The sequence below is a fragment of the Oncorhynchus clarkii genome, chromosome 28 (genome assembly GCF_045791955.1).
Source record: "Oncorhynchus clarkii lewisi isolate Uvic-CL-2024 chromosome 28, UVic_Ocla_1.0, whole genome shotgun sequence".
Lineage (NCBI taxonomy): Eukaryota > Metazoa > Chordata > Actinopteri > Salmoniformes > Salmonidae > Oncorhynchus > Oncorhynchus clarkii.
Window position 1 is genome coordinate 43,504,044 of NC_092174.1, and position 19,214 is coordinate 43,523,257.

At 41.6% G+C, this 19,214-nt stretch overlaps 1 protein-coding gene across 4 annotated transcripts in view; it reads right to left on the bottom strand.

Moving 5' to 3' along the window:
- Nucleotides 1–19,214, bottom strand: part of LOC139387510 (CTD small phosphatase-like protein) — a 69,371-nt gene that overhangs the window by 10,367 nt on the left and 39,790 nt on the right. For all 4 annotated transcript variants that reach the window (XR_011629179.1, XR_011629180.1, XM_071133775.1 and 1 more), the window contains one exon: nt 18,860–18,952. Coding sequence is in view for 2 of the 4 variants with exons in the window: in XM_071133775.1 (XP_070989876.1) it covers nt 18,860–18,952 (93 nt within the window). In the remaining 2 variants the exon portion in view is untranslated. The remainder of the gene's footprint in view (nt 1–18,859; nt 18,953–19,214) is intronic.

Genomic DNA, 19,214 nt, shown 5'->3' on the forward strand with positions numbered 1-19,214 from the left:
GAGTATGCACCCTATTCCCTATAGTAGACTACTAGAGTATGCACCCTATTCCCTATAGTAGACAACTAGAGTATGCACCCTATTCCCTATAGCAGACTACTAGAGTATGCACCCTATTCCCTATAGCAGACTACTAGAGTATGTACCCTATTCCCTATAGTAGACTACTAGAGTATGCACCCTATTCCCTATAATAGACTACTAGAGTATGCACCCTATTCCCTATAATAGACTACTAGAGTATGCACCCTATTCCCTATAATAGACTACTAGAGTATGCACCCTATTCCCTATAGTAGACTACTAGAGTATGCACCCTATTCCCTATAATAGACTACTAGAGTATGCACCCTATTCCCTATAGTAGACTACTAGAGTATGCACCCTATTCCCTATAATAGACTACTAGAGTATGCACCCTATTCCCTATAGCAGACTACTAGAGTATGCACCCTATTCCCTATAGTAGACTACTAGAGTATGCACCCTATTCCCTATAATAGACTACTAGAGTATGCACCCTATTCCCTATAATAGACTACTGGAGTATGCACCCTATTCCCTATAGTAGACTACTAGAGTATGCACCCTATTCCCTATAGTAGACAACTAGAGTATGCACCCTATTCCCTATAGCAGACTACTAGAGTATGCACCCTATTCCCTATAATAGACTACTAGAGTATGCACCCTATTCCCTATAATAGACTACTAGAGTATGCACCCTATTCCCTATAGTAGACTACTAGAGTATGCACCCTATTCCCTATAATAGACTACTAGAGTATGCACCCTATTCCCTATAGCAGACTACTAGAGTATGCACCCTATTCCCTATAGTAGACTACTAGAGTATGCACCCTATTCCCTATAGTGGACTACTAGAGTATGTACCCTATTCCCTATAGTAGACTACTAGAGTATGCACCCTATTCCCTATAATAGACTACTAGAGTATGCACCCTATTCCCTATAGTAGACTACTAGAGTGTGCACCCTATAGTAGACTACTAGAGTATGCACCCTATTCCCTATAGTGGACTACTAGAGTATGCACCCTATAGTAGACTACTAGAGTATGCACCCTATTCCCTATAGTAGACTACTAGAGTATGCACCCTATTCCCTATAGTAGACTACTAGAGTATGCACCCTATTCCCTATAGTAGACTACTAGAGTATGCACCCTATTCCCTATAGTGGACTACTAGAGTATGCACCCTATAGTAGACTACTAGAGTATGCACCCTATAGTAGACTACTAGAGTATGCACCCTATTCCCTATAGTAGACTACTAGAGTATGCACCCTATTCCCTATAGTAGACTACTAGAGTATGCACCCTATTCCCTATAGTAGACTACTAGAGTATGCACCCTATTCCCTATAGTGGACTACTAGAGTATGCACCCTATAGCGGACTACTAGAGTATGCACCCTATAGCAGACTACTAGAGTATGCACCCTATAGCAGACTACTAGAGTATGCACCCTATAGCAGACTACTAGAGTATGCACCCTATAGCAGACTACTAGAGTATGCACCCTATAGCAGACTACTAGAGTATGCACCCTATAGCAGACTACTAGAGTATGCACCCTATAGCAGACTACTAGAGTATGCACCCTATAGCAGACTACTAGAGTATGCACCCTATAGCAGACTACTAGAGTATGCACCCTATAGCAGACTACTAGAGTATGCACCCTATAGTAGACTACTAGAGTATGCACCCTATAGTAGACTACTAGAGTATGCACCCTATAGTAGACTACTAGAGTATGCACCCTATAGTAGACTACTAGAGTATGTACCCTATAGTAGACTACTAGAGTATGCACCCTATAGTAGACTACTAGAGTATGCACCCTATAGTAGACTACTAGAGCATGCACCCTATAGTAGACTACTAGAGTATGTACCCTATAGTAGACTACTAGAGTATGCACCCTATAGTAGACTACTAGAGTATGCACCCTATAGTAGACTACTAGAGTATGCACCCTATAGTAGACTACTAGAGTATGTACCCTATAGTAGACTACTAGAGTATGCACCCTATAGTAGACTACTAGAGTATGCACCCTATTCCCTATAATAGACTACTAGAGTATACACCCCATTCCCTATAGTGGACTACTAGAGTATGCACCCTATTCCCTATAGTGGACTACTAGAGTATACAACCTATTCCCTATAGTGGACTACTAGAGTATACACCCCATTCCCTATAGTGGACTACTAGAGTATGCACCCTATTCCCTATAGTAGACTACTAGAGTATGCACCCTATAGTAGACTACTAGAATATGCACCCTATTCCCTATTGTAGGCTACTAGAGTATGCACCCTATTCCCTATAGTAGACTACTAGAGTATGCACCCTATTCCCTATAGCAGACTACTAGAGTATGCACCCTATTCCCTATAGTAGACTACTAGAGTATGCACACTATTCCCTATAGCAGACTACTAGAGTATGTACCCTATTCCCTATAATAGACTACTAGAGTATGCACCCTATTCCCTATAGCAGACTACTAGAGTATGCACCCTATTCCCTATAGTAGACTACTAGAGTATGCACCCTATTCCCTATAGTAGACTACTAGAGTATGCACCCTATTCCCTATAATAGACTACTAGAGTATGCACCCTATTCCCTATAATAGACTACTAGAGTATGCACCCTATTCCCTATAGTAGACTACTAGAGTATGCACCCTATAGTAGACTACTAGAGTATGCACCCTATTCCCTATAGTAGACTACTAGAGTATACACCCTATTCCCTATAGTAGACTACTAGAGTATGCACCCTATTCCCTATAGTAGACTACTAGAGTATGCACCCTATTCCCTATAGTGGACTACTAGAGTATGCACCCTATTCCCTATAGTAGACTACTAGAGTATGCACCCTATTCCCTATAGTAGACTACTAGAGTATGCACCCTATTCCCTATAGTAGACTACTAGAGTATGCACCCTATTCCCAAGGCCAGATTTGTGCAATATACGACTGATTGTTGTCCTATGGACAGAGTCTCCCACCTCAGCTGTAGATCTCTGCAGTTCATCCAGAGTGATCATGGGCCTCTTGGCTGCATCTCTGATCAGTCTTCTCCTTGTATGAGCTGAAAGTTTAGAGGGACGGCCAGGTCTTGGTAGATTTGCAGTGGTCTGATACTCCTGCCATTTCAATATTATCGCTTGCACAGTGCTCCTTGGGATGTTTAAAGCTTGGGAAATCTTTTTGTATCCAAATCCGGCTTTAAACTTCTTCACAACAGTATCTCGGACCTGCCTGGTGTGTTCCTTGTTCTTCATGATGCTCTCTGCGCTTTTAACGGACCTCTGAGACACTCACAGTGCAGGTGCATTTATACGGAGACTTGATTACACACAGGTGGATTGTATTTATCATCATTAGTCATTTAGGTCAACATTGGATCATTCAGAGATCCTCACTGAACTTCTGGAGAGAGTTTGCTGCACTGAAAGTAAAGGGGCTGAATAATTTTGCACGCCCTATTTTTCAGTTTTTGATTTGTTAAAAAAGTTTGAAATATCCAATAAATGTCGTTCCACTTCATGATTGTGTCCCACTTGTTGTTGATTCTTCACAAAAAAAATACAGTTTTATATCTTTATGTTTGAAGCCTGAAATGTGGCAAAAGGTCGCAAAGTTCAAGGGGGCCGAATACTTTCGCAAGGCACTGTAGATATTAACACAGGAAGACCAGAAGGGAGTAGATAGATATTAACACAGGAAGAATAGAAGACAGGAGGTGGGACAGAAGAAACAGAAACCAAAACAATGAGAACAGAGCCCAAATGGCACCCTATTCCCTATAGTGGACTACTAGAGTATGCACCCTATTCCCTATAGTGGACTACTAAAATATGCACCCTATTCCCTAAAGTGGACTACTAGAGTATGCACCCTATTCCCTATAGTGGACTACTAGAGTATGCACCCTATTCCCTATAGTGGACTACTAGAGTATGCACCCGATTCCCTATAGTGGACTACTAGAGTACGCACCCTATTCCCTAAAGTGGACTACTAGAGTCTGTACCCTATTCACTATAGTGAACTACAAGAGTACGCACCCTATTCCCTATAGTAGTCTACTAGAGTATGTACCCTATTCCCTATAGTGGACTACTAGAGTATGCACCCTATTCCCTATAGTGGACTACTAGAGTATGCACCCTATTCCCTATAGTGGACTACTAGAGTATGCACCCTATTCCCTATAGTGGACTACTAAAATATGCACCCTATTCCCAAAAGTGGACTACTAAAATATGCACCCTATTCCCAAAAGTGGACTACTAGAGTATGCACCCTATTCCCTATAGTGGACTACTAGAGTATGCACCCTATTCCCTATAGTGGACTACTAGAGTATGCACCCTATTCCCTATAGTGGACTACTAGAGTATGCACCCTATTCCCTATAGTGGACTACTAGAGTACGCACCCTATTCCCTAAAGTGGACTACTAGAGTATGTACCCTATTCCCTATAGTGAACTACAAGAGTACGCACCCTATTCCCTATAGTAGTCTACTAGAGTACGTACCCTATTCCCTATAGTGGACTACTAGAGTATGCACCCTATTCCCTATAGTGGACTACTAGAGTATGTACCCTATTCCCTATAGTGGACTACTAGAGTATGCACCCTATTCCCTATAGTAATCTACTAGAGTATGTACCCTATTCCCTATAGTAGACTACTAGAGTATGCAACCTATTCCCTATAGTGGACTACTAGAGTATGTACCCTATAGTGGACTAGTAGAGTATCAACCCGATTCCCTATAGTGGACTACTAGAGTATACACCCTATTCCCTATAGTGGACTACTAGAGTATACACCCCATTCCCTATAGTGGACTACTAGAGTATGCACCCTATTCCCTATAGTAGACTACTAGAGTATGCACCCTATAGTAGACTACTAGAATATGCACCCTATAGTAGACTACTAGAATATGCACCCTATTCCCTATTGTAGACTACTAGAGTATGCACCCTATTCCCTATAGTAGACTACTAGAGTATGCACCCTATTCCCTATAGCAGACTACTAGAGTATGCACCCTATTCCCTATAAGAGACTACTAGAGTATGCACCCTATTCCCTATAGCAGACTACTAGAGTATGTACCCTATTCCCTATAGTAGACTACCACCCTATAGTAGACTAGACTATTCCCTATTGTAGACTATGAGTACCCCTATTCCCTATAGTAGACTACTAGAGTATGCACCCTATTCCCTATAGCAGACTACTAGAGTATGCACCCTATTCCCTATAGCAGACTACTAGAGTATGTACCCTATTCCCTATAGTAGACTACTAGAGTATGCACCCTATTCCCTATAATAGACTACTAGAGTATGCACCCTATTCCCTATAATAGACTACTAGAGTATGCACCCTATTCCCTATAGCAGACTACTAGAGTATGCACCCTATTCCCTATAGTAGACTACTAGAGTATGCACCCTATTCCCTATAATAGACTACTAGAGTATGCACCCTATTCCCTATAATAGACTACTAGAGTATGCACCCTATTCCCTATAGTAGACTACTAGAGTATGCACCCTATTCCCTATAGTAGACTACTAGAGTATGCACCCTATTCCCTATAGCAGACTACTAGAGTATGCACCCTATTCCCTATAATAGACTACTAGAGTATGCACCCTATTCCCTATAATAGACTACTAGAGTATGCACCCTATTCCCTATAGTAGACTACTAGAGTATGCACCCTATTCCCTATAATAGACTACTAGAGTATGCACCCTATTCCCTATAGCAGACTACTAGAGTATGCACCCTATTCCCTATAGTAGACTACTAGAGTATGCACCCTATTCCCTATAGTGGACTACTAGAGTATGTACCCTATTCCCTATAGTAGACTACTAGAGTATGCACCCTATTCCCTATAGTAGACTACTAGAGTATGCACCCTATTCCCTATAGTAGACTACTAGAGTGTGCACCCTATAGTAGACTACTAGAGTATGCACCCTATTCCCTATAGTGGACTACTAGAGTATGCACCCTATAGTAGACTACTAGAGTATGCACCCTATTCCCTATAGTAGACTACTAGAGTATGCACCCTATTCCCTATAGTAGACTACTAGAGTATGCACCCTATTCCCTATAGTAGACTACTAGAGTATGCACCCTATTCCCTATAGTGGACTACTAGAGTATGCACCCTATAGTAGACTACTAGAGTATGCACCCTATAGTAGACTACTAGAGTATGCACCCTATTCCCTATAGTAGACTACTAGAGTATGCACCCTATTCCCTATAGTAGACTACTAGAGTATGCACCCTATTCCCTATAGTAGACTACTAGAGTATGCACCCTATTCCCTATAGTGGACTACTAGAGTATGCACCCTATAGTGGACTACTAGAGTATGCACCCTATAGCAGACTACTAGAGTATGCACCCTATAGCAGACTACTAGAGTATGCACCCTATAGCAGACTACTAGAGTATGCACCCTATAGTAGACTACTAGAGTATGCACCCTATATAGCAGACTACTAGAGTATGCACCCTATAGCAGACTACTAGAGTATACCCTAGCAGACTAGAGTATGCACCCTATAGCAGACTACTAGAGTATGCACCCTATAGCAGACTACTAGAGTGCACCCTGCTACTAGAGTATGCACCCTATAGTAGACTACTAGAGTATGCACCCTATAGTAGACTACTAGAGTATGCACCCTATAGTAGACTACTAGAGTATGTACCCTATAGTAGACTACTAGAGTATGCACCCTATAGTAGACTACTAGAGTATGCACCCTATAGTAGACTACTAGAGCATGCACCCTATAGTAGACTACTAGAGTATGTACCCTATAGTAGACTACTAGAGTATGCACCCTATAGTAGACTACTAGAGTATGCACCCTATAGTAGACTACTAGAGTATGCACCCTATAGTAGACTACTAGAGTATGTACCCTATAGTAGACTACTAGAGTATGCACCCTATAGTAGACTACTAGAGTATGCACCCTATTCCCTATAATAGACTACTAGAGTATACACCCCATTCCCTATAGTGGACTACTAGAGTATGCACCCTATTCCCTATAGTAGACTACTAGAGTATGCACCCTATAGTAGACTACTAGAATATGCACCCTATTCCCTATTGTAGGCTACTAGAGTATGCACCCTATTCCCTATAGTAGACTACTAGAGTATGCACCCTATTCCCTATAGCAGACTACTAGAGTATGCACCCTATTCCCTATAGTAGACTACTAGAGTATGCACACTATTCCCTATAGCAGACTACTAGAGTATGTACCCTATTCCCTATAATAGACTACTAGAGTATGCACCCTATTCCCTATAGCAGACTACTAGAGTATGCACCCTATTCCCTATAGTAGACTACTAGAGTATGCACCCTATTCCCTATAATAGACTACTAGAGTATGCACCCTATTCCCTATAATAGACTACTAGAGTATGCACCCTATTCCCTATAGTAGACTACTAGAGTATGCACCCTATAGTAGACTACTAGAGTATGCACCCTATTCCCTATAGTAGACTACTAGAGTATACACCCTATTCCCTATAGTAGACTACTAGAGTATGCACCCTATTCCCTATAGTAGACTACTAGAGTATGCACCCTATTCCCTATAGTGGACTACTAGAGTATGCACCCTATTCCCTATAGTAGACTACTAGAGTATGCACCCTATTCCCTATAGTAGACTACTAGAGTATGCACCCTATTCCCTATAGTAGACTACTAGAGTATGCACCCTATTCCCTATAGTAGACTACTAGAGTATGCACCCTATTCCCTATAGTAGACTACTAGAGTATGCACCCTATTCCCTATAGTGGACTACTAGAGTATGCACCCTATAGTAGACTACTAGAGTATGCACCCTATAGTAGACTACTAGAGTATGCACCCTATAGTAGACTACTAGAGTATGCACCCTATAGCAGACTACTAGAGTATGCACCCTATAGCAGACTACTAGAGTATGCACCCTATAGCAGACTACTAGAGTATGCACCCTATAGCAGACTACTAGAGTATGCACCCTATAGCAGACTACTAGAGTATGCACCCTATAGCAGGCTACTAGAGTATGCACCCTATAGTAGACTACTAGAGTATGCACCCTATAGTAGACTACTAGAGTATGCACCCTATAGTAGACTACTAGAGTATGCACCCTATTCCCTATAGTGGACTACTAGAGTATGCACCCTATTCCCTATAGTGGACTACTAGAGTATGTACCCTATTCCCTATAGTGGACTACTAGAGTATGCACCCTATTCCCTATAGTAGTCTACTAGAGTATGTACCCTATTCCCTATAGTAGACTACTAGAGTATGCACCCTATTCCCTATAGTAGTCTACTAGAGTATGTACCCTATTCCCTATAGTAGACTACTAGAGTATGCACCCTATTCCCTATAGTGGACTACTAGAGTATGTACCCTATAGTGGACTAGTAGAGTATCAACCCGATTCCCTATAGTGGACTACTAGAGTATACACCCTATTCCCTATAGTGGACTACTAGAGTATACACCCCATTCCCTATAGTGGACTACTAGAGTATGCACCCTATTCCCTATAGTAGACTACTAGAGTATGCACCCTATTCCCTATAGTAGTCTACTAGAGTATGTACCCTATTCCCTATAGTAGACTACTAGAGTACGCACCCTATTCCCTATAGTGGACTACTAGAGTATGTACCCTATAGTGGACTAGTAGAGTATCAACCCGATTCCCTATAGTGGACTACTAGAGTATACACCCTATTCCCTATAGTGGACTACTAGAGTATGTACCCTATTCCCTATAGTAGACTACTAGAGTATGCACCCTATTCCCTATAGTGGACTACTAGAGTATGTACCCTATAGTGGACTAGTAGAGTATCAACCCGATTCCCTATAGTGGACTACTAGAGTATACACCCTATTCCCTATAGTGGACTACTAGAGTATACACCCCATTCCCTATAGTGGACTACTAGAGTATGCACCCTATTCCCTATAGTAGACTACTATAGTATGCACCCTATAGTAGACTACTAGAATATGCACCCTATTCCCTATTGTAGACTACTAGAGTATGCACCCTATTCCCTATAGTAGACTACTAGAGTATGCACCCTATTCCCTATAGCAGACTACTAGAGTATGCACCCTATTCCCTATAAGAGACTACTAGAGTATGCACCCTATTCCCTATAGCAGACTACTAGAGTATGTACCCTATTCCCTATAGTAGACTACTAGAGTATGCACCCTATTCCCTATAATAGACTACTAGAGTATGTACCCTATTCCCTATAATAGACTACTAGAGTATGCACCCTATTCCCTATAGCAGACTACTAGAGTATGCACCCTATTCCCTATAGTGGACTACTAGAGTATACACCCCATTCCCTATAGTGGACTACTAGAGTATGCACCCTATTCCCTATAGTAGACTACTAGAGTATGCACCCTATAGTAGACTAGTAGAATATGCACCCTATTCCCTATTGTAGACTACTAGAGTATGCACCCTATTCCCTATAGTAGACTACTAGAGTATGCACCCTATTCCCTATAGCAGACTACTAGAGTATGCACCCTATTCCCTATAAGAGACTACTAGAGTATGCACCCTATTCCCTATAGCAGACTACTAGAGTATGTACCCTATTCCCTATAGTAGACTACTAGAGTATGCACCCTATTCCCTATAATAGACTACTAGAGTATGCACCCTATTCCCTATAATAGACTACTAGAGTATGCACCCTATTCCCTATAGCAGACTACTAGAGTATGCACCCTATTCCCTATAGTAGACTACTAGAGTATGCACCCTATTCCCTATAATAGACTACTAGAGTATGCACCCTATTCCCTATAGTAGACTACTAGAGTATGCACCCTATTCCCTATAGTAGACTACTAGAGTATGCACCCTATTCCCTATAGCAGACTACTAGAGTATGCACCCTATTCCCTATAATAGACTACTAGAGTATGCACCCTATTCCCTATAGTAGACTACTAGAGTATGCACCCTATTCCCTATAATAGACTACTAGAGTATGCACCCTATTCCCTATAGCAGACTACTAGAGTATGCACCCTATTCCCTATAGTAGACTACTAGAGTATGCACCCTATTCCCTATAGTGGACTACTAGAGTATGTACCCTATTCCCTATAGTAGACTACTAGAGTATGCACCCTATTCCCTATAATAGACTACTAGAGTATGCACCCTATTCCCTATAGTAGACTACTAGAGTGTGCACCCTATAGTAGACTACTAGAGTATGCACCCTATTCCCTATAGTGGACTACTAGAGTATGCACCCTATAGTAGACTACTAGAGTATGCACCCTATTCCCTATAGTAGACTACTAGAGTATGCACCCTATTCCCTATAGTAGACTACTAGAGTATGCACCCTATTCCCTATAGTAGACTACTAGAGTATGCACCCTATTCCCTATAGTAGACTACTAGAGTATGCACCCTATTCCCTATAGTAGACTACTAGAGTGTGCACCCTATAGTAGACTACTAGAGTATGCACCCTATTCCCTATAGTGGACTACTAGAGTATGCACCCTATAGTAGACTACTAGAGTATGCACCCTATAGTAGACTACTAGAGTATGCACCCTATAGTAGACTACTAGAGTATGCACCCTATTCCCTATAGTAGACTACTAGAGTATGCACCCTATTCCCTATAGTAGACTACTAGAGTGTGCACCCTATAGTAGACTACTAGAGTATGCACCCTATAGTAGACTACTAGAGTATGCACCCTATTCCCTATAGTAGACTACTAGAGTATGCACCCTATTCCCTATAGTAGACTACTAGAGTATGCACCCTATTCCCTTTAGTAGACTACTAGAGTATGCACCCTATTCCCTATAGTAGACTACTAGAGTATGCACCCTATTCCCTATAGTAGACTACTAGAGTATGCACCCTATTCCCTATAGTGGACTACTAGAGTATGCACCCTATAGCAGACTACTAGAGTATGCACCCTATAGCAGACTACTAGAGTATGCACCCTATAGCAGACTACTAGAGTATGCACCCTATTCCCTATAGTGGACTACTAGAGTATGCACCCTATAGTAGACTACTAGAGTATGCACCCTATTCCCTATAGTAGACTACTAGAGTATGCACCCTATTCCCTATAGTAGACTACTAGAGTATGCACCCTATTCCCTATAGTAGACTACTAGAGTATGCACCCTATTCCCTATAGTAGACTACTAGAGTATGCACCCTATTCCCTATAGTAGACTACTAGAGTGTGCACCCTATAGTAGACTACTAGAGTATGCACCCTATTCCCTATAGTGGACTACTAGAGTATGCACCCTATAGTAGACTACTAGAGTATGCACCCTATAGTAGACTACTAGAGTATGCACCCTATAGTAGACTACTAGAGTATGCACCCTATTCCCTATAGTAGACTACTAGAGTATGCACCCTATTCCCTATAGTAGACTACTAGAGTGTGCACCCTATAGTAGACTACTAGAGTATGCACCCTATAGTAGACTACTAGAGTATGCACCCTATTCCCTATAGTAGACTACTAGAGTATGCACCCTATTCCCTATAGTAGACTACTAGAGTATGCACCCTATTCCCTTTAGTAGACTACTAGAGTATGCACCCTATTCCCTATAGTAGACTACTAGAGTATGCACCCTATTCCCTATAGTAGACTACTAGAGTATGCACCCTATTCCCTATAGTGGACTACTAGAGTATGCACCCTATAGCAGACTACTAGAGTATGCACCCTATAGCAGACTACTAGAGTATGCACCCTATAGCAGACTACTAGAGTATGCACCCTATAGCAGACTACTAGAGTATGCACCCTATAGCAGACTACTAGAGTATGCACCCTATAGCAGACTACTAGAGTATGCACCCTATAGCAGACTACTAGAGTATGCACCCTATAGCAGACTACTAGAGTATGCACCCTATAGCAGACTACTAGAGTATGCACCCTATAGTAGACTACTAGAGTATGCACCCTATAGTAGACTACTAGAGTATGCACCCTATAGTAGACTACTAGAGTATGCACCCTATAGTAGACTACTAGAGTATGCACCCTATAGTAGACTACTAGAGTATGCACCCTATAGTAGACTACTAGAGTATGCACCCTATAGTAGACTACTAGAGTATGCACCCTATATTAGACTACTAGAGTATGCACCCTATAGTAGACTACTAGAGTATGCACCCTATAGTAGACTACTAGAGTATGCACCCTATAGTAGACTACTAGAGTATGCACCCTATAGTAGACTACTAGAGTATGCACCCTATTCCCTATAATAGACTACTAGAGTATACACCCCATTCCCTATTTCCCTATAGTGGACTACTAGAGTATACACCCTATTCCCTATAATGGACTACTAGAGTATACACCCCATTCCCTATAGTGGACTACTAGAGTATGCACCCTATTCCCTATAGTAGACTACTAGAATATGCACCCTATTCCCTATTGTAGACTACTAGAGTATGCACCCTATTCCCTATAGTAGACTACTAGAGTATGCACCCTATTCCCTATAGCAGACTACTAGAGTATGCACCCTATTCCCTATAATAGACTACTAGAGTGTGCACCCTATAGTAGACTACTAGAGTATGCACCCTATTCCCTATAGTGGACTACTAGAGTATGCACCCTATAGTAGACTACTAGAGTATGCACCCTATAGTAGACTACTAGAGTATGCACCCTATTCCCTATAGTAGACTACTAGAGTATGCACCCTATTCCCTATAGTAGACTACTAGAGTATGCACCCTATTCCCTATAGTAGACTACTAGAGTGTGCACCCTATAGTAGACTACTAGAGTATGCACCCTATAGTAGACTACTAGAGTATGCACCCTATTCCCTATAGTAGACTACTAGAGTATGCACCCTATTCCCTATAGTAGACTACTAGAGTATGCACCCTATTCCCTATAGTAGACTACTAGAGTATGCACCCTATTCCCTATAGTAGACTACTAGAGTATGCACCCTATTCCCTATAGTAGACTACTAGAGTATGCACCCTATTCCCTATAGTGGACTACTAGAGTATGCACCCTATAGTAGACTACTAGAGTATGCACCCTATAGCAGACTACTAGAGTATGCACCCTATAGCAGACTACTAGAGTATGCACCCTATAGCAGACTACTAGAGTATGCACCCTATAGCAGACTACTAGAGTATGCACCCTATAGCAGACTACTAGAGTATGCAACCTATAGTAGACTACTAGAGTATGCACCCTATAGTAGACTACTAGAGTATGCACCCTATAGTAGACTACTAGAGTATGCACCCTATAGTAGACTACTAGAGTATGCACCCTATAGTAGACTACTAGAGTATGCACCCTATAGTAGACTACTAGAGTATGCACCCTATAGTAGACTACTAGAGTATGCACCCTATAGTAGACTACTAGAGTATGCACCCTATAGTAGACTACTAGAGTATGCACCCTATTCCCTATAATAGACTACTAGAGTATACACCCCATTCCCTATAGTGGACTACTAGAGTATGCACCCTATTCCCTATAGTGGACTACTAGAGTATACACCCTATTCCCTATAGTGGACTACTAGAGTATACACCCCATTCCCTATAGTGGACTACTAGAGTATGCACCCTATTCCCTATAGTAGACTACTAGAGTATGCACCCTATAGTAGACTACTAGAATATGCACCCTATTCCCTATTGTAGACTACTAGAGTATGCACCCTATTCCCTATAGTAGACTACTAGAGTATGCACCCTATTCCCTATAGCAGACTACTAGAGTATGCACCCTATTCCCTATAGTAGACTACTAGAGTATGCACCCTATTCCCTATAGCAGACTACTAGAGTATGTACCCTATTCCCTATAGTAGACTACTAGAGTATGCACCCTATTCCCTATAATAGACTACTAGAGTATGCACCCTATTCCCTATAGCAGACTACTAGAGTATGCACCCTATTCCCTATAGTAGACTACTAGAGTATGCACCCTATTCCCTATAATAGACTACTAGAGTATGCACCCTATTCCCTATAATAGACTACTAGAGTATGCACCCTATTCCCTATAGTAGACTACTAGAGTATGCACCCTATAGTAGACTACTAGAGTATGCACCCTATTCCCTATAGTAGACTACTAGAGTATGCACCCTATTCCCTATAGTAGACTACTAGAGTATGCACCCTATTCCCTATAGTGGACTACTAGAGTATGCACCCTATAGTAGACTACTAGAGTATGCACCCTATTCCCTATAGTAGACTACTAGAGTATGCACCCTATTCCCTATAGTAGACTACTAGAGTATGCACCCTATTCCCTATAGTAGACTACTAGAGTATGCACCCTATTCCCTATAGTAGACTACTAGAGTATGCACCCTATTCCCTATAGTAGACTACTAGAGTATGCACCCTATTCCCTATAGTGGACTACTAGAGTATGCACCCTATAGTAGACTACTAGAGTATGCACCCTATAGTAGACTACTAGAGTATGCACCCTATTCCCTATAGCAGACTACTAGAGTATGCACCCTATTCCCTATAATAGACTACTAGAGTATGCACCCTATTCCCTATAGCAGACTACTAGAGTATGCACCCTATTCCCTATAATAGACTACTAGAGTATGCACCCTATTCCCTATAATAGACTACTAGAGTATGCACCCTATTCCCTATAGTAGACTACTAGAGTATGCACCCTATAGTAGACTACTAGAGTATGCACCCTATTCCCTATAGTGGACTACTAGAGTATGCACCCTATTCCCTATAGTAGGCTACTAGAGTATGCACCCTATTCCCTATAGTAGACTACTAGAGTATGCACCCTATTCCCTATAGTGGACTACTAGAGTATGCACCCTATAGTAGACTACTAGAGTATGTACCCTATTCCCTATAGTAGACTACTAGAGTATGCACCCTATTCCCTATAATAGACTACTAGAGTATGCACCCTATTCCCTATAGCAGACTACTAGAGTATGCACCCTATTCCCTATAGTAGACTACTAGAGTATGCACCCTATTCCCTATAATAGACTACTAGAGTATGCACCCTATTCCCTATAATAGACTACTAGAGTATGCACCCTATTCCCTATAGTAGACTACTAGAGTATGCACCCTATAGTAGACTACTAGAGTATGCACCCTATTCCCTATAGTAGACTACTAGAGTATGCACCCTATTCCCTATAGTAGACTACTAGAGTATGCACCCTATTCCCTATAGTGGACTACTAGAGTATGCACCCTATAGTAGACTACTAGAGTATGCACCCTATTCCCTATAGTAGACTACTAGAGTATGCACCCTATTCCCTATAGTAGACTACTAGAGTATGCACCCTATTCCCTATAGTAGACTACTAGAGTATGCACCCTATTCCCTATAGTAGACTACTAGAGTATGCACCCTATTCCCTATAGTAGACTACTAGAGTATGCACCCTATTCCCTATAGTGGACTACTAGAGTATGCACCCTATAGTAGACTACTAGAGTATGCACCCTATAGTAGACTACTAGAGTATGCACCCTATTCCCTATAGCAGACTACTAGAGTATGCACCCTATTCCCTATAATAGACTACTAGAGTATGCACCCTATTCCCTATAGCAGACTACTAGAGTATGCACCCTATTCCCTATAATAGACTACTAGAGTATGCACCCTATTCCCTATAATAGACTACTAGAGTATGCACCCTATTCCCTATAGTAGACTACTAGAGTATGCACCCTATAGTAGACTACTAGAGTATGCACCCTATTCCCTATAGTGGACTACTAGAGTATGCACCCTATTCCCTATAGTAGGCTACTAGAGTATGCACCCTATTCCCTATAGTAGACTACTAGAGTATGCACCCTATTCCCTATAGTGGACTACTAGAGTATGCACCCTATAGTAGACTACTAGAGTATGCACCCTATTCCCTATAGTAGACTACTAGAGTATGCACCCTATTCCCTATAGTAGACTACTAGAGTATGCACCCTATTCCCTATAGTAGACTACTAGAGTATGCACCCTATTCCCTATAGTAGACTACTAGAGTATGCACCCTATTCCCTATAGTAGACTACTCGAGTATGCACCCTATTCCCTATAGTGGACTACTAGAGTATGCACCCTATAGCAGACTACTAGAGTATGCACCCTATAGCAGACTACTAGAGTATGCACCCTATAGCAGACTACTAGAGTATGCACCCTATAGCAGACTACTAGAGTATGCACCCTATAGCAGACTACTAGAGTATGCACCCTATAGCAGACTACTAGAGTATGCACCCTATAGTAGACTACTAGAGTATGCACCCTATAGTAGACTACTAGAGTATGCACCCTATAGTAGACTACTAGAGTATGCACCCTATTCCCTATAATAGACTACTAGAGTATACACCCAATTCCCTATAGTGGACTACTAGAGTATGCACCCTATTCCCAATAGTGGACTACTAGAGTATACACCCTATTCCCTATAGTGGACTACTAGAGTATACACCCCATTCCCTATAGTGGACTACTAGAGTATGCACCCTATTCCCTATAGTAGACTACTAGAGTATGCACCCTATAGTAGACTACTAGAATATGCACCCTATTCCCTATTGTAGACTACTAGAGTATGCACCCTATTCCCTATAGTAGACTACTAGAGTATGCACCCTATTCCCTATAGCAGACTACTAGAGTATGCACCCTATTCCCTATAGTAGACTACTAGAGTATGCACCCTATTCCCTATAGCAGACTACTAGAGTATGTACCCTATTCCCTATAGTAGACTACTAGAGTATGCACCCTATTCCCTATAATAGACTACTAGAGTATGCACCCTATTCCCTATAGCAGACTACTAGAGTATGCACCCTATTCCCTATAGCAGACTACTAGAGTATGTACCCTATTCCCTATAGTAGACTACTAGAGTATGCACCCTATTCCCTATAATAGACTACTAGAGTATGCACCCTATTCCCTATAGCAGACTACTAGAGTATGCACCCTATTCCCTATAGTAGACTACTAGAGTATGCACCCTATTCCGTATAATAGACTACTAGAGTATGCACCCTATTCCCTATAATAGACTACTAGAGTATGCACCCTATTCCCTATAGTAGACTACTAGAGTATGCACCCTATTCCCTATAGCAGACTACTAGAGTATGCACCCTATTCCCTATAATAGACTACTAGAGTATGCACCCTATTCCCTATAATAGACTACTAGAGTATGCACCCTATTCCCTATAGTAGACTACTAGAGTATGCACGCTATTCCCTATAATAGACTACTAGAGTATGCACCCTATTCCCTATAGCAGACTACTAGAGTATGCACCCTATTCCCTATAGTAGACTACTAGAGTATGCACCCTATTCCCTATAGTGGACTACTAGAGTATGTACCCTATTCCCTATAGTAGACTACTAGAGTATGCACCCTATTCCCTATAATAGACTACTAGAGTATGCACCCTATTCCCTATAGCAGACTACTAGAGTGTGCACCCTATAGTAGACTACTAGAGTATGCACCCTATTCCCTATAGTGGACTACTACAGTATGCACCCTATAGTAGACTACTATAGTATGCACCCTATTCCCTATAGTAGACTACTAGAGTATGCACCCTATTCCCTATAGTAGACTACTAGAGTATGCACCCTATTCCCTATAGTAGACTACTAGAGTATGCACCCTATTCCCTATAGTAGACTACTAGAGTATGCACCCTATTCCCTATAGTAGACTACTAGAGTATGCACCCTATTCCCTATAGTAGACTACTAGAGTATGCACCCTATTCCCTATAGTGGACTACTAGAGTATGCACCCTATAGTAGACTACTATAGTATGCACCCTATAGTAGACTACTAGAGTATGCACCCTATAGCAGACTACTAGAGTATGCACCCTATAGCAGACTACTAGAGTATGCACCCTATAGTAGACTACTAGAGTATGCACCCTATAGCAGACTACTAGAGTATGCACCCTATAGCAGACTACTAGAGTATGCACCCTATAGCAGACTACTAGAGTGTGCACCCTATAGTAGACTACTAGAGTATGCACCCTATAGTAGACTACTAGAGTATGCACCCTATAGTAGACTACTAGAGTATGCACCCTATAGTAGACTACTAGAGTATGCACCCTATAGTAGACTACTAGAGTATGCACCCTATAGTAGACTACTAGAGTATGCACCCTATTCCCTATAATAGACTACTAGAGTATACACCCCATTCCCTATAGTGGACTACTAGAGTATACACCCTATAGTAGACTACTAGAGTATGCACCCTATAGTAGACTACTAGAGTACGCACCCTATTCCCTATAGTGGACTACTAGAGTATACACCCCATTCCCTATAGTAGACTACTAGAGTATGCACCCTATAGTAGACTACTAGAGTATGCACCCTATGCCCTATAATAGACTACTAGAGTATACACCCCATTCCCTATAGTGGACTACTAGAGTATGCACCCTATTCCCTATAGTAGACTACTAGAGTATGCACCCTATTCCCTATAGTAGACTACTAGAGTATGCACCCTATAGTAGACTACTAGAGTATGTCAGACAAGGGACAAAGGATTAGAGTTGCTGAAAGTACCTTTGCGAGACTAGCCGTGAAGAGAACACATTCAAACAGCTCTCCCATCTTCTGCAGGAACTCATCCACATGAGGTCTCTTCAGCACGTACACCTGCAACCACAGATTAATATAGGATGATTCAAAACAAAAAAAAACATGTGTTTTATGTGAGAAGTAGGCATTGGTCTGAAGCAGGAAAATAAAGGAAATTCACATGAGCACCACAATGCCTACCCCACCCATGCTCTGCCAAGGTTTTTCAGCACACAGCTTTTACCTACAACAGAAGCTACTGTATATTGGTCTAGTGCACTTAAAACAGTGTGTATGCAGGTTGTTTAGGATTCAAAACTTCTCAAACAGCCTAATCATC